The sequence below is a fragment of the Falco peregrinus genome, chromosome 4 (assembly GCF_023634155.1).
Source record: "Falco peregrinus isolate bFalPer1 chromosome 4, bFalPer1.pri, whole genome shotgun sequence".
NCBI lineage: Eukaryota > Metazoa > Chordata > Aves > Falconiformes > Falconidae > Falco > Falco peregrinus.
Window position 1 is genome coordinate 9,296,377 of NC_073724.1, and position 20,791 is coordinate 9,317,167.

The window sequence follows — 20,791 nt, forward strand, 5'->3', positions numbered from 1 at the left end:
TGCAGAAGTTTGATTCTTATTTGACAGCTTGGCTTAGATACAGCTAGGCAATGAAGTCAAGTACTTTGAAACTGTGAGGCAGCGTGGAATTTGCAAGATTCATGGTACTATTTGCACTGTATTCAGTGTACGTGAGTATTTACAAAAACTTTGTGAAAGCAATGTTTGGCTTGTAATATGAAAGGGGAAATTAGGAAAGAATTAATAGTTTGGCTACTATAACAAAAGCCTATGTGTGCATGATAAAATTTTCCTGGTGTTACAGACACCCTTTCTAAAATGACATAAGAAAAATCAAAAGAAGTCACTTGGACAGGAATAAGAGTGCTCACTGAAAAGTTAGGTTGTTAGAAATAGCGTTGGGTGGATTTACGTTCATAACCAGGTATATGCAATTTTTTTCTCTATGGAAAAGTTCCAATTTTCCAAATGAAAAATTATGTGGAAAAAAATAGACTTTCACCACTGAAAAGGATGTTATGTGGCTCTGCAATAACTGAAAATGAGTCAACCATAACACATGGGAGTTTCAAACCTGGCCTTTAACAATTATGAAACTGTTAGTAGCATTTTGTAAATGTTTTAAAGATGTTAACTGTAACTTTTTTTTCCACGTACTTGGCTAAATTCATGGCTGGTTTAGGTCCACTGGCTGGGCCCAGTCGTAGCTGCAGCCTGATCTGCCACTGCTTTGCACTGGAGTTAAACGGAATGAGCTTGGACCACTGCCACAAAGGGCCAGGGTCCCTCCAGCAGCGTGTGTGCCACGTGTAACGTTCTGAGAAGCACCAGCCTGGCAGCATGAAGTGAACCAACGGGGCTTGTATATCTGTGTTATTTAAGTTTGTAGATCTTATCTATAAGTTTACATATATTTTATGATGCTCCCTGTATGGGGAACTGCTGGCGAGGCTCAGGCTGTGCTTTGAGAGCCGTGGGAACAGCACCTTTCCCTGCGGGTAACATCATGTCCGTGCTGTACGTTCAGGGGCTCTTTTTGGCGGAGATGATCTAACGTTAAGGACAGGTGGTTCAGAGACGCAAATAATCTTGGCGTTCTTTTTGGTCTTTATCAAGTAGTTCCACTTGGTCTAAATCAGGCTTTAAGGCTATTGTTTGCTTTAATGCAATTACACATGTTTTTCACTCCGACTCCAGCGAACCAGACTTTGGCAGCAAGACCAGATAAGCCTTCTATAGGTTTTCAAAAGTAAATTGCATTGTGCTGGTCCCTGGGAAAGAGTCTTCCTTGAAAATGTTTAATCCACCCTCCCTCCCTCCCCATCATCTGTGGATGAAACTATCCATGGCATATGCTGACAGTTAGTCAATTTATGTCTTACCTAAGAAAGAAGATTTTAATTTGTATTTTCCCCTGTGCACAATGTAATGTACTTAAATGTCTTTTTCATTTACGGTGTGGGAAGTAAACCATACGTGTATGATATCCCTCTGTCTTTTAAGTATTTCAATAACATGAGCACAGTAATTTCAGTTAAAGATCTTCCTGAATAGGAAAAATAAGGCGAAGAATTGTGTAAACATGCAAGAACTTTAGAGCAGTTGTGAATTACTGAAAATACTAAAATGTTGCAAAAATGACACAGCATCTCCAATTGTATCACTAGTGTTTATTTCCATCCAGGTCACCGGTTTTGTGGGATAATACTGGCATATTTAATGCTTACCTTCCAAGAGGTCCTGAAATCTCTCTCAGCCTTGCCTCTTCGTGATGCTCAGCACTTCCAGCTCCTATTGATATCACCTACCGTTGGGACCACTCACTCTGTGAAGACAAGCCCTTGAAAAATACAGTGAACTTCTGATACTGTGGAGCAGTTGAAGCATCTGTATTTAAGGGGCTACCCTCACGGTTACTGTGGGCTTCACAGACCAGGTTTCTGATGCAGGCTGTGCAGCAACAGTAGAGTATTTCCGTCTGAGAGATGAGGCCCAAGTGTGCTACTGCACTGGGAGAGGAGGAACTGTGCACTTGCTGTTCCAGTAAGGATCTTTTAGAGTCGGTGTGCATGTGAAATGGTCTCCGCTACGTTTTGCAGATGCTCTGGTTACACAGCAGTGAGTAGGCAAGTCTTGGATTCTTTACACAGAACAGTTACATCAGACTCCTCGGCTTTGCATGACTGCTGAGCAGTGCAGCATGTACCAGTAGTAAAAGGAATTAAGAAAATACCCTACACAGAGGAGCGATACAACTGAAAGCCCCAGTACAGCTGGGAATCATTGGAATTTGGGGATGCAGTTTGAGCATGCTCAACTCATTGTTTTATTCTGTATCTGCAAAAGAGTTACTGGCAAAATAGAAACAAGGCAGAAAGTGGTTTTCTTTTTCCTTTCTGTTTCTTTTACAGCATTTACCTAACCCAGTGAAAACTAACCATGAAATGATGGAATTAGAAACTGGGAAGTTAAGTATTCTGCATAAAAATGAAACGTGACAGAGGAATTTTTACGTACAAGTACATTGTGCAAAAACGTACAGAAGTGACAGGATGCAAATTGTAGTTGTATCAGAGACAGAAGGAGTTAAAGATCCCCCACCCCACCTCATGTGCAGTAAAGGCAAAAGTGAAACTTACTTCCCAAGGGACCAGAGGTGCTCTGAGATGCATTATTGGGAAAGAGAGGTGTGTGTGTCTGTATCTATATACACACTCCCTCTCCAGAATCCAAATGTACATGTGAGTGAGTGTTTCAGTGGGACATTTTTCAGCCTTAAGAGTATCACAGCCATTATGCTTGTAGAGACGTCCACGGCTACAAGCTCTTTATTTGAACAAGCCTAATATATTCAACTTATATAGAAAAGGGTTTGGAGACTCGGCAAAAGGAATGAATACATGAAGCTGCCAAGACCTGCATTGTGCCTGATTTCCTTCACAATTATGTACTGTTTGGCAAAGGTGAGGATGAAAATCCATGTTGTTGATCACCATGGGATCATCTCTTGGGAGCAGAGATGCTGTGGAACAAAAAAAAAAAATGATGCTGTCTCACAGCCCGTCCTGAGAGCCTACAGTGAGAGGTCCTTTCTGAGCTGAGAAAATCATGCAAAGGCATCTTTCTGCCATGAAAAGAGAGAGCTTAATTCTGGCTGAGCAAAACCTCCAAGGGTTTTTGAAGGTGCTCTTCAGTATTTTGGGATTCAATCAGAACAGATTTGAGGGGAAAAGAATCAGTCTCCTGACATGAAGTAAAAATTGGAGATAACTTAAGGGAAATAATTAAGGTGAGCTCAGTATCATCCCATAACAGACAGTGTAAAATGGGGCTCAGTCATTAAAATCTTCGTTTTCCCCAGTCCTTCTTATAGAAGTAACGGCCACCCAAAGGGCTAGTTTCAAATAGAGGATCCAGGAGGGGGAAAATGGACTTCACTGTGATATTTACGAACATCATATCATTATCCAAATGGAGAAAATGGTCTGTGTCTCAGAATACCCCCACTGCATTTTTAAGGACACTTGTAAGTGTAGGAAAGGTATGATCTCCTTCAGTTGGTGGCTGCAGGTCTGAAACTCCTGTAAGACACCCTCAGCTGAACTGCTACTCTTTCATTTTTAAGTACTAGAAGACAATTTGGAAATAAAGGAAGAGTGAGTTCTCTGGCTGGTGATGACTTTCACGTATGTTGCTTGGCCCACTTGAGTATGTCTAGTGAAGCCTTTCTCATTCTTCAGGCACTCTTCCACCAGAAAAGGACACATCTGTTCAGGTTTCCATATACTGGCAGAACTTGGGATGCTGAGTGTTGAGATTCATGTGGTGGTTGGAATTTATTAGTACGTAATTAGTAAATTCCTGTCTTTCTTTTTAAGATCTGTCCAAAGGATGTAGTTTGGAGGGAGGACAGACACAGGTTATACAATGAAGTAAGGGGGAATGTTTTTGCTCTGGGGCTATAAATAAGCTGGTTGATTTCTGCAGAGGAAAAATATACCTTGGGGAGTCTTTACAGTCCTGTAAGATTAAGATTTTTAAAAAAACAACCAAACAAAAAAAAAAAAAAACCCAAAACCCCAAAACAACAAACAAAAAAAACCCCTGACATTGCTCCAGGTCTCCCGTTTGTGGTCTACTGGTCTGGAACAATTTGGGTCTTCTGTGAGTGTAGCCAGAGGAGAGAACCTGTTGTTATTTCAACCTGACTTCTCCAGTGCCAAAGTCTGCTTGCTTCTTGACACAGGAGAGGAGCACTGCATCATCCTTTTTGCTTATGTTTAACACATTCTTATGGCCAGAGTGGAATGTCCTTGAACAAAGAGCTGGCACAAGTTCCTGAGAAGTCAGCATGGCAGTAAGGAGGCACTTCTCAGATCCATGTGGCCCCAGGGCCGCCCTAAACCAGCAGAAGAGTATCTCTTACTGCAGATACAGATAGGAGTCGGGCTAAGAGCAGCAAATCTTAACAAAATCCTTCAGCTGTGAGGCAGGGTTTTAAAACTGACCATGAAATTACAATATAGAGAGCCATATGGTAACTGTGGGTAAGGCAATCTGAAGCCCAGCCAAGCAGCAGAGTGTGGCTAGCATGACGGGGCTCCACCACCAAGGAATTCTTCTTGGCAGAACAGATGTAGTAACAGACTTAGCAGGACATCTACAGAAGGCTGTAACAAAGCTTTAGGAGAGGTGCTACTCTCACTAGAAGTACCCTTTATTATTCTACCTGGTGAGTGTGAAATTTGTCACATACCTAGTAAGTGACAGAGTCTGGCTGTTCAGAATCCTCAAAAAAGCTGCCAGATAAGCTGTTTTAAACCGAATGCAACTAAAACCTCAGCCGTAACAGAACAAAACAAAAAATAGTGAAGTTGTTACCTGTAATGAGAGTAGGCCATGTGGCACAAACACATAAAAATAAATATCGGAGTCATTCAGCACTATGAAACGCAGCACTAAACAGTAGTGGCATGAAACCCACATTTGGGTTGGTGTCTGGAGTGGTGTCACAGAACAGCTTTTTGCTGTACTCTGAGGAAAAGTTCAATGCCTCACGACCACTGGGTGCGTGTACTTTCCCAGTCTCTCTTAGTCCCAGCTTCTGTGGATGAGCATCCATCATGAACTACGGCCACCTCCTCTAATGAACTGTGTAGGTCTGGAAAGCTTGAGCACCTGGGCACACTCAGGTAAGTCTCCTGACCTCAGGAAGAAATGGAAATCTGGAAGTGAGCTCCATCTTGTACTTGTACAGGCTACAACTTCTTTGCATCTAGCTATGGGTTTGCAGTAAAAATATTACCTGTTGTTGGGATTTGAGAAAAAAGAACTGCCAAGGACAGGGCTGTAAAGTTATTCTTAGTGTTTCTTTTCCCCCCATGGCTTCAGGACGCCAGTAGGTAGGTGGACTGAAGCCCTGGGTGAATGTATCATGCTCCTTGCTGACGGAGAAAAGGTTACCAGAGGTGAAAATGTATAAAATATTTTTTTTTAATTTCCACTCACTTGAGTAACAGCTGATCCATAGCACTCTGGCTGAGTGTTATGTGTCTGCCATTGGAGTCTAACAAAATTATTTGTGTTATAAGAAGGATATACCATTTGAGAACTGTTTATGGTCTGTAGGGTGTTATAAGGCAATGCCATCATTTTTGGCTTCTGTCCTAGTCTACTTCAGTGCCATGCTATGATCTGAGAACTGGGTCGGTTCCAAATACATACCCTTAGCTGAGTGAAGTGCTAGACTTTAAGACTCTGCTCTCACTCATTAGTCAGCATACTCATGAATCCACAGATGTTAATATATATTGGGCCAAGCCCAAAGTAATGGAAATGACAGTTCACTTGATGACAGTGTCTTCCATGATATTGCATTGATTATTTTGATCGGGGTTTATGTTTTGCAATATGGAAACACATGTACAGATAATACTTACAAGCATAGAGCCTCACCCCTGTTAAAGCGCATGTGCAATCTGCCATACGCAATAATTCTTCTGAAATTTTTCCACAACCTCATACATGGCCTTTTGCAGAACACATTTACAGATAATATCAAGGGTTCTACAGAGTGGGTCGATGCAATACCACTTGTCTGCAATAATCCATGAAGAATGACACAATATCATGCATGTTTTCTCCCATATCACGTATCTGATGTCTATGCTATCAAAATCCTAATTCAGACATTTGAACCAGTTTGGCATACCAAACACACAGAAAGTATCATTGACTTTACATAAAATAAATAAAAGGTCTGACCCAACCATCTTTGGTCACAAAAAAACAACAACAAACCACCACCCCAAAACCCCTCAAAACCCCCAAAACCAGACCACAAAAAACCCTCCCCATCAATACATTTCACTTCCTAAAAAGTAAAAATAAATGAAATAGATACCTGTGTCATTTTTTCCTTCAAAATTTATGACATATACATATAATATGTGACCACGATATACTGCTTTAATTTTCACTGGTCTTAGTGTAACCTCTATGTTATTTACTGCTCCAAAGTAATTCCAATCTTGTGCCAACAAATCATTTGGTAAATTCTTTGAGGAAAGCTCCTGGTTTTACTTGCTGTGTAATGCAATAAAGACCAGGACCTTCTGGATGAGATTGTAGATACCGTGGTAATGCAAATTAATAATAGGAACTGTGATTTGAGTTTTATGTGACACTATGGGTTCTTTCAAGAGTTGATCTTAGATAAATTTTTAGCATATCATGTAAATGCTATCTTCTGTAAAGATAGCTTTTGTAAATATATGTAAGGTTTATGTATTATATAAATAATAGGCTTATGTAAAGCTATCTGTTCAGAAACTTCCTCCTGGAGACAGCTGCTCCCTATTACACGTCTTTGGTTTACGCTAGTATATGTTAAGACAAATGATCATTTTGCAACTGATGGGAATTAGGTTAATTTAGATTATTTTGCTATATGCTCTTGACTTTTGCAGACTTTTGATTGACCTCTCAGCTGGGTTGCCTTCCAGACAGTTGCCCAGATGAGATTCTGGGGGCAGGTGTTTACTGTAGAAACCTGCTTAGTATTAAACATACCTGTCTCACTGCTACTGACTTTGGAGACGATACTTCTATATTTTTTTCCCTGGTCATTGTTCTTCACAAAAGACCTAATTGAAAATATCTGTCAAATCATGTCTCTGGTTTCCCTCTTCTTCCCCCTGCCCCCCCCCCCCCCCCCGCCCCCCCCCATTAATTGGACACGTATTGTGTTTGTGTGGGAAGGAAGGAGGCTCTATAGCAGTATAGCAATATTGCTGGGAAAAGAACATTAAAATGGATAAAGGGATTTCCTAGCGGTATAAATACCTGCACACGACCTCCCTGTGCTCTGGAGCCCTCCTGTATATGTATATGCAGGTAAAAAGCCTGGAATAGAGTTTGAGCTGCCATTAATTGCGCAGGATCTGTTCTTGTTGGAAAACAGGGGCAGGCGGCTCTTTTGCCTGTTGGAGGGTATGACTTGCCAAGCGTTTGCTTCATCTGACACCTTTGTACCCTTGAATTCTGACTCTTCTCCCTCTCTGCCTCTGATAATGCATCACAGCGCTGCAGAGTGCCTGCCGGTTTCTAACCATGCCACCAATGTTGTGTCAACAGGTACTTTTTAAAGATAATCTCATGCTCAGTAACTCTCATTCTTATCGCTTTTGGAGTGGTATGTGCTCCTCAATGCCTGTGAGACTTAATCTGTTCGGTATCAGTGCTCTGTGAGATTGGGACTACATTAAAGTAGGAGCGTTTTCAGAAAACTGCATGATGAGTGAATCAGGAAAACCCCAAATGTTCATGGTTTAGCTAAATTTGTAGCTTTCTCTAAGTTTATTACAAGATTAGGCTCAAGTGTGCTACCAATGCATTAATGTAGAAAGGTTCAAACAATGTCACTGTTGTTACAACTGTATAGTCTTCAATGGCAGCTGTCATGTAGATTAATCAAAAGTTTGTTTCTTATGTAACCACAGTTTAAAATAATATTAATTACTTTAAATAGAAAATGTATTTTAAACAGGTCAGGTCTAAATATGATTTTGGGAAGCTTTCAAGAAGGAAAAACATTGCTTTACAAAGCGTATTGCCTGCTGAATCAAGGCTAAGATTTAAGTGGGATGTTAAAAATTGGTAGCAGAAGCCTCATCAATATTTTGGAATTTTGTCTGTTTGTGTATATAAACCAATTAATTGCATTTAAATACCAGGAGTATGTAATTACTGAACTATCTGAGAGGGACACAGAGAGAAAGAAAGCTTTCTTACAGCCTTAAGCCTGCAGAAGGGGGATTCTGGAATACAGTAATTGTTGATGGAAAGCTTTCAGGAACAGAAAAAGAAATAGTTTTGATTTATTTGAAATTGCATTAATGTAAGGATTTTATTTGGAGTCTTAACAAGAAACTAGCCGCCTTCTGAAATGCGTAGGTAATAAAACATCTTAATAATAAGAAAAAGAACGTAAGTAATGAAAACTGAGCATTAGTGGTAGATAACAGGATCTTATACATTAAGCAGGAGGCTCAAAATATCCTATTATGGCTGTTGGTTAGCAGCAGGAGTAGGGAAAAGGAGAATTTAAATTTTGCATGAGACCAAATTTATGTATCTGTATCACAGCAGTGTTTTCTAGATTCGTCTTATTCATCATGAAAAGTATATGATGACAGTCAGCCAAAAGCATTTGCTTGTCTGCTTCAGATTTGGCGTTTGATATTTCATAGTTACCAGCCAAGGACAAATACTACTGTAGTCGGAGGGAATTCTGTTTGCAAGACCACATCTAGCGGGTGACTCTGTGAGAACAGAAGCAGTGACAGAGGGTGGTAACTATAATGAGTAAGGGTTTATAAATTTCATACATAGATTCAGAAATTGTAATAACGCCATGCTACTGAAATCATCTAAGGAGAGTTTGTGTACAAAGTAGATGTGAAAGAATTTTGAAGAACGATTTATATTAAATGTCGATTGTTTTAAAAACTGTGTGTGATGGTTGTGCATCAGAAAATATCGGTTAATATACTTCTGTTTGAATACCATGTCATACAGCTGATGTTCTGCAGTATCCTCTACACTTTTTTATTATTTAATTTCAATAGCATCATCCTATTTGATTTTAAATCCTTATTTGCAAGTTGAAAATTATATTTTTATTTGTAATCCATATATTATAATTTTTACACAATAGGAAAAAACACAGGTAAGCACTTAGATCTTATCTTAGCAGAAAAGTTGCATTGCTCTAAATGCATTAGTATTATTAATGAGATCTTTTTTTTTTTTTTTTTGCATTTATACTATTATGAGCATGCCTGTTTTAGTAGGTTTTATATTTGTGTAAGTGTATCTAAACCGGACATTTTACTGTTATGATTACTGTTGTAAAAACCCGGAGATTCTAATCCCTAATTAATGATAGTTTTGAACAGGACTGTGCACTCTAAAATGCATTTTTACGTATCTGAATGTTTAAGAACATGAATTTTTAATATGTTTCATAGCAGTTGTTAGAGGGGACAGTACATGCATTTCTGTGCCTACTTATGCATGAGCCACAGCCACATCTCTTTTTGCATTCAGCAAAAACCCACCTGATTCTTCAGGCACAAATCTGAAACACCGCTGTGAAAACACCAGGGATAAATTAGCGGTGGGTTTGTTGGTGCTGATGATGGAAAAAGTTGATTTAGGCCTAACTTTTTGGAAGAGCCCAGAGTCTATCGTCCTGTTTCCCTACCACTCTGCCAAAGCACCCTGAAATGTTTTTGATGACTTGGCACATAAGAAAATGTGACTTCTGGATGCCTCAAAGCGAATGTCCCCGAACTTCTGGTATTGGAAACCCAGGTCTTAGGCATGCATAACATGTGCCTGTTTGCACTGGGGGGTTTGCATGACAGCCAAGTCAATCCATTTGCTGGGAACATAGAGCAGATTTTTATGCAAGACTAAACGAAATGGTGTGTGGAAGCTGGGTGGGAAGAGGAACTTGTCTCCTCCTTGAGAGTTTAATGTTTCCCTTGCTCAACTGTATGTGTAAACTGGGTTATAAACATAGATTATACTAAAAACAATGCATCAAGACCACAGCATGACCATTTCTAGTCTTGGCTCAGAGTGTACCTCGTTATTTATACTGACAGTCTTCATCTGGGGCCACCTGGCCAAGCATCTGGACTTCCAGCAGCGTTAACCTGATGGTTGTGGCCTGGAGTTAAATGCTTATTGCATGCACACAAATACTGTGTACAGGGGTACCGTCTGCCTCTGAACTTCAAGGCTGTGTCGTGAATCCTCGCACATTTTCTTACCGGTCCTATCTGTTTTGTCTTTGATCCAACCTCCTATATGCTCCTGTATCCGCTTTGCCGTGACGACCCTGGGAAACTCTTTGGCAGGCCTTCATTACTCTGTGCCTTCCTGTCATTATGGAAACCAACCGTCTACCTACGGGGTGATGGCAGGTAAGGGACATACCCTCAGCTGGGCGAGCTCTTAGCATCTTGGTTTCGGTCAGTTTTCCTTTAGAGGGACCAGTTCAAGACAGTCGCTTAAAGAAGATGGGATGGGGGTTAAGGCACAAGAAAATGCGTTAGGAACTTAGGGATCAGTGCCCAGAGTTTCCCCGAATCTCTACATCTCTCAGGAAATCAATCTGCTACTTATTTCTCTCTACAAGACTGGGGTGCCACTCTTTTTGTTCACCTATGTCCACTTCCCTTGGCAATCAACATATTTGAGGGACCAGGAGTGGTGTACCCAATATACCTGTGTATTACCAGTACCGGGGGTGATGGAGCCCTGATGGAGCTATAAAATAAAACGGTGGCATCATGGAAGGATAGCTGAATTCAGCAGGCAAATCATAAACATGATCGTGGACTTTTACACTTACAAATTTATGCTCACACCCTGCTCAGTTTTCCATGTCCCCAGCTGAGCAAGAGGAACTGTTATTCCACACAAGTTCAAGTAGCAGTCAATGAGATAATGCCACGAACCAAATTAACGCGACTACGAGGAAATAGTTGTGTCTTAGAGATAATCCAAAATCAAACTCAGCATTTTATTTCACTTAAGAATGAAGGAAATTAATATTAAGGATTAATATGAGTAAGTCAGCATAGATGAATATATCTGCATAGGGACTTTTTACAAACAGAGTGTAGACTTCTTTCACGGTGTACAAATGTCCAGATGCTCCTATTTCATTTATGAGTCTGTGCATTTATGCGTCTGTTGCAAACATTCCTGGTACTGTTCAGATCCCTGGGAAAAGTGCGTAGGTATTAAAAAAAAAAAAAAAAAAGTATTACTCAGAAGTTCACTTCATTCCAAAATAAATAATTTTCATTTCTCTCCTTTCTTATTTTACTCTTTTTGTTGTTGATGATGTTTTTTAGGCATCAAGCCTGCAACTCCAGAGATGCTATCAGCAAGTCTCTCCCAGAGTCGCATCTTACAGACATGCAGCATGCCGCATCCCAATGTGGTGAACAGCGTCAGCACCTTGCAAAGCAAGTCCTTCTCTTTTTCAGTCTCTTCCTTTATTCTGTGAGGGTTTTTTTGGTTGTGGGCTTTTTGTTTGTTTGGGGTTTCTTTGTGGTTTTCCTGTGTGAAGTGTATAAAATATTCTTATGCGGTAGAACCTCCAATGCTGCTGAGAGCAATCACAGCAGAGAAGACAAGAAAAATAAATGGAGGAAGGGGTGGGAGGTTAATGAAGTTCTGACTTCTGCTACGAAGTTTTGTGTAATTTAGGAAACGGGGAAGGATGTTCCAAGAACCTGGAATTTGCTGGCCACTCCAGCTACACTGAAGAGTATTAATATTATTTTCTCCCGTGATTTTCTTCCCCCCCTTCAGGTCAGAGGCTCTTTAGCTGTATGTACAATATCTAGCAAAAAAAACCCCAGTCTTTGCCCTTAACTGAATCTGCTTTTTAAATTTGACATTTGTGAACAAAAGGTAGCATTAGGTGAATTTGTTTTGTCCTTGAGCAATTTCTTTTTAAGACAGAATGATCATTCTGAATATATTCTGGGTTTGGGTTGGGTTTTTTTCCTTTAAGCTTTTACCTGTATGGTTTCCTCAAACAAATTTTATGCTAAAGCTAAACCAAGATAGTATCTTGTCCAAGCATCAAATAGGATTTACATAGAAATATTCTTTGTACCAGAAAATAGTCTGGCACATTTTAGATGACTCAAAATTATATAGATCCACCAATCTTTTTGTGCCACTTAATTCCAGATGAGACCTTGAATTGTTATTTAAGTTTGGACCACTTATCATCTTAAAGTGCATCATATTTTGCTAAGAAATAGGATGGCTGTGGCCTGTGGAAAGTGGCTGTTGGTGGGTTTTCATCTGATGGGACAAAAGAGAGACCGTATCTCCTAGGAGATCCTCCCTCTTGGATACTTTAGCGTATGCTCTATCATAAATATTACAGACATGGATTATGAGATCACAAAGGCATGTTTTTATTGTGTGTGGGTAGACCATAACTGCACTGAGTTTTGGTTCTGGTGTTGCTCAGGTAGCCTGACCCCCTGCCTTTATAAATTCCCGGAGCACGCCCTGAGTGCCAGCTCCTGCGCCCTGGGCCACGGCTTCACACCCATCCACCAGTCCCTCCTGACAGACGACCCCGCTGCCGCAGACTTCAAGCAGGAGTTCCGCAGGAAAAGCAAGTCTGTCGAAGAGCCCGTCGACATGGACTCCCCTGAAATCAGGGAGCTGGAGAAATTTGCTAATGAATTTAAGCTGCGGAGAATTAAGCTGGGTATGTGCTTTATGTCTGCGAACAAAAGGCTGAAAAGTTCCAGTGAAAGCCCAATTATTTCTAAATGTTTTACGGTTTAGCCTCTGCAGTTGTCTAATTGTAACTCTAAGCCTGCCTCACACTGCCAAACTTTCTCCGTTCCTACAAGACTTGCACGGAATTAATGAACTTCGGCTTTCTGCAGCTTAGTATGCAGAAAGCGACTCCAAACTTCCGTGCCCTTAAATTATTTGTCATAAGTGCAGAGAAAATTATTACTGTTCATTAAATTACATTCAGTAGCAGGTGCATTGTTTTGCACAGCCCCAGATTTTCTGCAACTTAGGGCAACACATGCTCTAACCTCTCACTCCCACCCTCCTCCCTGTGAAGTGCTTTGTCTGATGCTGCAGTGCCATTTCAGTATACAAGGAGGATGACATCCATGGCGAATCTTTCATACCAGTAGAAAGCTTCTCTTCCTGGTTTATTTTCTTGTGTCAAGACACAGGTACAGCAGCAACTGGTATCTTTGTTTCTGTCTGGTAACTACCGGGGCTGATGTGAGATGGATTGCTTTAGGGAGTCTCTGGTGAGGTGCTTGTCTTTCACTGGAAATCCTAGGCAAGGGTCAAGGTGGACTGAGCCTGCCTTTCTCACTTGTAGGAGATAGAGGTACATTGCAAGGTAAAAGCCTGTCTCACCCTTGTCTGAACTATACTGAAAAAAATTAACATCCAGCTGCTGCAGATTCAGCCTACTTAGGCATATTGGGGACTCTGAATGAGGAGCTGCAGTTCTGACATTATCACTCGTAACATTACATTGCACTACATTACAACATAGGACATCTTTCTAGCTTTAAAAATGTGAGAAGATTATAAGGTTATTACAGGTATCTATGCATTATCTCAACAGCTAGAGAGATTGTGTGTTCCATTTGCAGTGTAAACATAAGGACTGACACAAAAATGTAGGGTTTAAAATTGTATTTGCGACTTGGTTGGTTTTGCTGTATATCATGTATTTAATGTCAGACACAGCAATGGAAAGGTTTGTGAGGCCCCACATGAGCACACGCTGCTAATCACTGTAATTATTACCGCATCTTCACCCCAGATTTATTAGGGAACAAAAATCCCTCTGATGCAAACAAATGACACAGAGCCTGTCGAGCTGGGCTTGATGCTCTGACGAGAAAAATGCAATTTGCACAGGAAAACTAAACTGTGGTTGAGCTTTGCAAGGGAAGACAAAGTTAATAAGGGCTGTAGGTCTGAGACTGAGACACGCAGAGCTAGTGCAATCAAAAGGGAGGTAAAAAGCTGCCTCGTGAGACGTTCAGCATCTCAAGAGATCCAGCCTGTTCTGGCACAGAGGCAGGCAGTGAGGATGACTAGCAACACTTTCTAGAAAGCTCCAAAGTGATCTTGTTCTCTTCATTTTTGACAGGTTATACACAAACCAATGTTGGAGAAGCACTGGCTGCTGTGCACGGCTCTGAATTCAGCCAAACTACTATCTGCCGGTTTGAAAACTTGCAGCTGAGTTTTAAGAACGCGTGCAAACTGAAATCGATCCTGTCCAAGTGGCTGGAGGAAGCAGAACAAGTAGGAGGTAGAGAACCAAAATCCTCTACATATCGATTTGCATTGAAAACAAAATCCCATATGTCTGTTGAAGGACTAGTACATGTCTTCTGTAGACTAAAGTTTTTTGTTTTACCAGCTTTAAATACTAAGGTGTGCTTGTATTAAATGTTTATCTTTTTAGGGGGAAGCAAGAAGGGGAAAAATTAAATGTGTGGAGGGTACAGGAGAGCAGAAACTTCACTTGGCCTACTGGAAGTAATCTCTTTCTGTCCCATCCCAGCAAACCAGCTCCGCTCCGGTAGCACTGGGCAGAGCTGTCACTAGGGTCTGCAGGACAGCCCATTTAGCAGCCAACGGGGATTCTTTACTGGCAAAGGACTCTCCCTTCCTGCCTCTGGCATATTATGAAATGTGGCCGTGGGGGAAAGGATTTGAGTTTAGCTGAGGCAGTGGTCTTAAAACCCTGAGGAAGAACAGCATGGCATAGAGGTTTTTGGTGCAAACTTTTTGCTGCTAGGGGGTTCCCTTCCTTTTGCCTGATGAGTTTCCAGTTGCAGGAAGAGTCATGGGGTTCACTGGGCAGAGTGTATTTTAGGACAGTTTGGTCAATGTAGAGGGCATGGGTTGCCCTAAAGAACAGCCTTTTCAGCTGGGTAAATTGCGCTGCTGAGAAGCAGCCGGGGCTACCACTGTGCGGCACTCGCCTAGCATGGGAAGAAAAAGATGATCTTAATGATACTTTTGGGATTTGTGATTGTATTCAACAGCAGGGAATGTTGTTAAATAGCTCTGTCTGCCACACACTTCAGTTTCCTCTGAACCAAATTGTAGAAAGCTTCCGTTCCCTGTAACTGTGCTAGCAACCAGAGGTTTTCCCAATGCGGCTGGCACATTGCGAGCATCACTCGTGCCAGGGAGCAGGGCAGCCGCACAGGCTTCAGCTGCAGAGCGGGACCATGCAGGCAGGCAGCAGCCCCTGAGAAATCAGGGGGGACGTGTCCATCAGAGAGTGGTGTGGAAGGGGCAGGTGTATAAATGGGGTTGGGGGCCAGGGTTGTATTTCTGAGGAAAGTGGGTGAGGTAGCCAAGGGGTAGGAAATGGGCTCTGTCTCGCCAGACCGTGCCCTGCAGGGCAGGAGGGACCAGGTATGTCAAAGGAGGAGGCTGAAGTCCAGCTCCACATGTACACCAGCACGGAACTGCTGCTGGTTGCAGCTTTACTAGCAGCACACCTGTTTTGATTGTAACTGTGTATAGCTGGAGGTAAAAAAAATGACCAACCATCTTAAAAAAAGAGGTGCCCCTATGCGTGGTGCTGCTCTTATTGAGCAGCGTTATCTGTTATGCTTTCTTCTGTCTTCAAAGATAGGGACTTTTTTCTGGAGATGATGGTGCTTGTTTTCCATTCCCTGTGCAAAGTAACTGCCAGGTTTTCTTTTGTTTTTAATACAGCTTTATACAATGAAAAAGTTGGAGTGAACGAGCGGAAGAGGAAGCGCAGAACCACCATAAGGTAATAAATAGTTAGGGCGTTGCACAGTAGAAACCAATTTGGCTAAGATGCTTCTTTTTCTTGGGTTCAGAATCAAAGCGTTACTTTCTATTAATGAATGAATATTAATTCTATTAATGAAGCTAGTGTTTTAAAATGTTTCACTGTTTTGAAACATTTCAGTGAAAAATAACAGCCTAACCCTCCAAACCCCCCAATTTGCTACAAATATACTACTATTCCAAATTAAATTTTTTTTCAACATATGACAACGCATTGTAATATGAAAAAAATAATTTATTTCAATTCTGCCCAAATGTTATGGTATCTATATAGTAAATAAGGTATCAGAGCACCCTGATTTAATAATTAATTAATAATTTGCATTATTTTGTCAGAGGATTGAGGTCTGGGAAGTTTGAAGGCAAGATTTTACATGTAATATTGCAACCCTGTCCCTGTCCTCTGTCACTGGATTCTTTGGAGTTCCCAAAGAAACACTTTAATGAGCGGAAGGGGAAAGAAAAAACGGAGCTGTTCTGGGAACCTTCTGTTTCTCACATCTCTGGTGGCCAACATCCACCATCTCTCTAGCTTCAACTCCATATGCAAATCAAGTAGACTGGTAAAACATATTACAAAAACAATTACCAAACAGGCAAAATGAGAAATAGGGTACTTCTTTCTCCTTTAGATATCCCAGACTTGTATAAGCTTTGGTGAAGAATTCACTCAGTGGGCCTCCAAGGAGCTGTAGTATTCTACAGAAAGGGAAACTGACTGCCTCTGGGCACACCTCTGGCGCTGTCAGGCCCTACCCATTACAATGAAGTGCCTGTCCTTTGAACACAGATCATTCCTGATGTGCAGCGTCACTTTCTGGAGATGTAGGCTGCTCTATGGTCCCACAGCCACAACACGTACCTTCTCTTGCATTCAGCTTGAGACTTGTTTTTTAGTCATAGAAGAGTTTGTGTTGGAAAGCGCCTTTTAGAGGTCATCTAGTCCAACCCCGCTGCAATGAGCAGGGACATCTTCAACTCGATCAGGCTGTTCAGAGCCCCATCCAGCCTGACCTTGGATGTTTCCAGGGATGGGGCATCTACCACCTCTCTGGGCCACCTGTTCCAGTGTTTCACTACCCTCTTTGTAAATAAAATTTCTTCCTTATATCTAATTTAAATCCACCCTCTTTTAGTTTAAAACCATTATTCCTTTTCTTATTGCAACAGGCCCAACTAAAAGTTTGTCCCCATCTTTCTTATAAGCCTCCTTTAAGTATTGAAAGGCTGCAATAAGGTGTCCCCGGAACCTTCTCATTTCCAGGCAGAACACTCCCAGCTCTCTCAGCATTTCTTCACAGGAGAGCTGTTCCAGCCCTCCGAACGTTTTTGTGCCCCTCCTCTGGACCCACTCCAACAGGTCCATGTCTTTCCTGTGCTGAGAACTCCAGAGCTGGATGCAGCACTCCAGGTGGGGTTTCACCAGAGCAGAGTAGAGGGGCAGAAGAACCTCCCTCAACCTGCTGGCCACGCTTCTTTTTAATGCAGCCCAGGATACGATTGGCTTTCTGGGCTGTGAGTGCACATTGCTGGGTCATGTCCAGCTTTTCATCCACCAGCACCCCCAAGTTGTTCTCTGCAGGGCTGCCCTCAATCCTGTGCCACATGCCCCAGCCTGTGTTGATACTGGGGGTTGCCCCAACGCAAGTGCAGGATCTTGCATTTGGCCTTGTTGAACTTCATGAGGTTCACATGGACCCACTTCTCAAGCTTCTCCTGGTCCCTCTGGACGGCATCCCTTCCCTCAGGCATAACCACACCACTCAGCTTGGTGTTGCCTGCAAATCTGCTGAGGGTGCACTTGGCCCCACTGTCTATGTCATTTCTGAAGATATTTAACAGTACTGGTCCCAATAGAGACCCCTGAGGGGCACCTCATCACTGATCTCCATCTGGACATTGAGCCATTGACCACTACCCTCTGCATGCGACCATCCAACCAATTCTTCATCCACCGAACAGTCATCCAACAAATCTATACCTCTCCAGTTTAGGGAGAAGGATGTTGTGGGAGGCTGTGTCAAAGGCCTTACAGAAGTCCAGATAGATGACATCCATAGCTCTTCCCTTGTCCACAGATGTAGTCACTCCATCATAGAAGGTCACTAGGTTTGTCAGAGAGGCCTGGCCCTTGGCAAAGCCATGCTGGCTGTCTCAAATCACACCTCTGTCCTCCATGTGCCTTAGCATAGCTTCTAGGAAGATCTGTTCCATGATCTTCCCAGGAACAGAGGCCAGGCTGACAGGTCAGTAATTCCCAGGGTCCTTTTTTCTACCCTTTTTAAAAATGGGTGCAGTGTTCCCCATTTTTCAGTCACCAGGGACTTCACCTGACTGCTATGACTCTTCAAATATCATGGAGAGTGGCTGGGCAACTACACCAGCCAGTTCCCCCAGGCCTCTGGGATGCATTTTGTCACCCATATTGCCTTTGACATACAGAATAAAACGAAGATGTGATTTCTCTCCGACTTTTGAACTATATATTCTTCTGCAGGAATGCTTCTCAGTTAGGAGTGAATTTGGGATGGGAAATGCTTCGTAACTCGTGCTCATCACAGCACCTCACAAGGGATGAAGCTTTACTCTTGGGAGACCAGTTTCTTTTCTCAGTTTCTCTACAAGCCCAGTAAGGACACGAGTGGCAGCACCACAACCTTGCCCATACTTGGCCCCACTGTCTATGTCATTTGTGAAGATATTTAACAGTACTGGTCCCAATAGGGACCCCTGAGGGACACCTCATCACAAGTTTATGAAGTATGGCCTGCATGGGAGCTGAGAGCATCTCAGTCCTGGGTGGTTTTCCCCCTCTCTAGAGGAGCACACTGAAGGCTGCTCATTTAACACTGTGGGGTTGGGTGGTGTTAGTTAACAGCTATTGTGAAAATCAGTCCTCGTACTAAGCATTCTGTAATTATTCCTGCTTTTACATCTTACCCCAGTGCACTGGGAGTATCAAATACGGCAGGTTGTCAAGGGCACAGATAATTGAGGCGAAGTTCAGGACCAAATCCCATCTAGTGAGGAAATATTAATTGTTCCTTTGAGGGCATATAGGATCTCAGTTTGAAGACCTGAAACTAATCAGGGAGATGGACTTTATCTGAACCACAGCCTTGCTCTTAACCATTCTTAATGGATGTTTGAAGGCAAACTAGGGGTAAAACAGAAGCCTCACAAACTAAATTAGGTTAATCACACGCTGAGCAAAAACAACTTAATTTGAATTTGTGGAAGCTATTTTGTTTTATGCTTTGATTAAAGCCTAAGAAGCTGTTAGTCAAAAATAATGATGTTTCTATACTTCTGTGTGTGCAGAACACCATGCAATTAATTAGGTAGTTTGGGTAACATCAGTAAATATTGCAAAATTGACTTGTAAACGAAAGCCCAACAAGTTACAGATGAAATAATGAACTAACTAGAACTCTAGCAGATACTTTGTATGTAACAGAAACACCTGCACCTCGTTTCCAGACTAAGGCATGAAGTGCCCTCTTGTGTCCAAAGGAATTAGAGCTGCTGCTGAAGCTCTGGTGCGTCCTGGTGGCACACAGGGATGTCACAGACACTCTGTAACACAAGCGGGAAGCAAATCCTACCTGACAATAAGAAAAGACAGTAGCCTTAACTTGTTTTGTTTGTTGAGCCACTCGAATTTGGTCACTGCTGGCTGAGGAGTGTATTAAGCAGACTAGAAAATGTGATGGCTGCTAAATCAGCGTGCCCTAATCTGTGGTTTCTAGAAATACTCTAGTGCCCTCTCTATGACAAAATGAGATGCAGAACTTGATGCAACATACACCACTTCCCAAATTGTAAGCGATGGAGCTCTTCCCCTTTGTAAACCCAAACGGTTTGATACAACCAGGTAACCCCGCTGACGTGCATTTGCTGAACACCTACGGCACTGCTGTGACTGCGGCAGAATGGGTGCTCAGGCTTGTTCGAGTTCCTGCGATCCCATTCATGTCTAGTTAGTAGCTGTATCTCCTAAAGAACATCAAGAACCACAAATATTTCATGATTACCACTAAAACTACATCGAATTCAACTACAATCAAATTGCCTTTAAATTACTCTGTGCTGAAATTCTGCATGAAGTCGTGCTGTTCATGTCAGCAGAAAACTAGGGTGCACTTCAAGTTCGGTGGGTTTCCTTTATGTAGAAAAAAAGGGGGAAAATCAAGTCACTACCTTCAGTGCTGTTACCTGACCCTTCTCCTGAACTGGTGGTGAAAGCCTGAATATGTCAGAAAAGTTTTTAAAGGTGAAATTTTATCCCTTTATCCAGTATCGCTGCCAAAGAAGCCCTAGAGAGGCACTTTGGAGAACAAAGTAAGCCTTCTTCTCAGGAAATTATGAGGATGGCTGAGGGGCTCAATCTTGAGAAAGAAGTTGTGCGAGTTTGGTTTTGCAACAGAAGACAAAGGGAAAAAAGAGTGAAGACAAGTTTACATCAGAACACCTTTAGTTCTATTATCAAGGAGCATCATGAATGCCGGTAAAGATTTTCCAATGTATAATGTGGATTTCTGTTTTGCTTTTTGTAAATACTGTAAATACTATGTTGGATTAAATAAATAAATAAATAAATAAAATCAGTCACCCACTTGTTTCTCTTACAAGTTAGCCAGCTTTGGATGTAGTATGTTGTGGAAGCCTCTATTTTAATGTAAAAGATTGGAAACAAATTAAATGCTACTGCATATATTTGGAGTTGGATGCCTCTGTTTAGCTGCAAGGAACCTATTATGCATTTTTCAACTGGAAATGCTTTCCAAGTTGCACAAATAATTGCGGTTTCCCTGTGCTCTGTCTTTCCTGCATCTTGGGTACATTTAATGATCAATGGAGAAGCCTATGTAGGTACCGTAAAGCATCA

General features: G+C 41.8%; 1 protein-coding gene across 2 annotated transcripts; it reads left to right on the forward strand.

Moving 5' to 3' along the window:
- Nucleotides 1–7,454: 7,454 nt before the first annotated feature.
- POU1F1 (POU class 1 homeobox 1) lies at nt 7,455–20,533 on the forward strand. Of its 2 annotated transcripts, none has more exons than XM_005236053.2 (7): nt 7,455–7,596; nt 10,389–10,454; nt 11,394–11,511; nt 12,537–12,778; nt 14,210–14,374; nt 15,802–15,862; nt 20,201–20,533. In XM_005236053.2, exons 1-7 carry the CDS (start codon nt 7,455–7,457, stop codon nt 20,412–20,414), a joined length of 1,008 nt encoding a protein of 335 aa, XP_005236110.1. In that variant the 3' UTR covers nt 20,415–20,533. The 2 variants fall into 2 exon arrangements, with proteins under 2 accessions (XP_005236110.1, XP_055659263.1); XM_055803288.1 differs by having other exon boundaries at nt 7,455–7,593; nt 10,302–10,454.
- Nucleotides 20,534–20,791: the final 258 nt, after the last annotated feature.

What these genes read in the sequence shown, in the direction of transcription:
- POU1F1 (XM_055803288.1), top strand. Translation starts at nt 7,455, where the DNA reads ATGACTTGCCAAGCGTTTGCTTCATCTGACACCTTTGTACCCTTGAAT. An exon ending in TGCCACCAATGTTGTGTCAA is followed by an intron (nt 7,594 to 10,301) that starts CAGGTACTTTTT and finishes ACATTTTCTTAC; the next exon opens with CGGTCCTATCTGTTTTGTCT. An exon ending in GCTGCGGAGAATTAAGCTGG is followed by an intron (nt 12,779 to 14,209) that starts GTATGTGCTTTA and finishes CATTTTTGACAG; the next exon opens with GTTATACACAAACCAATGTT.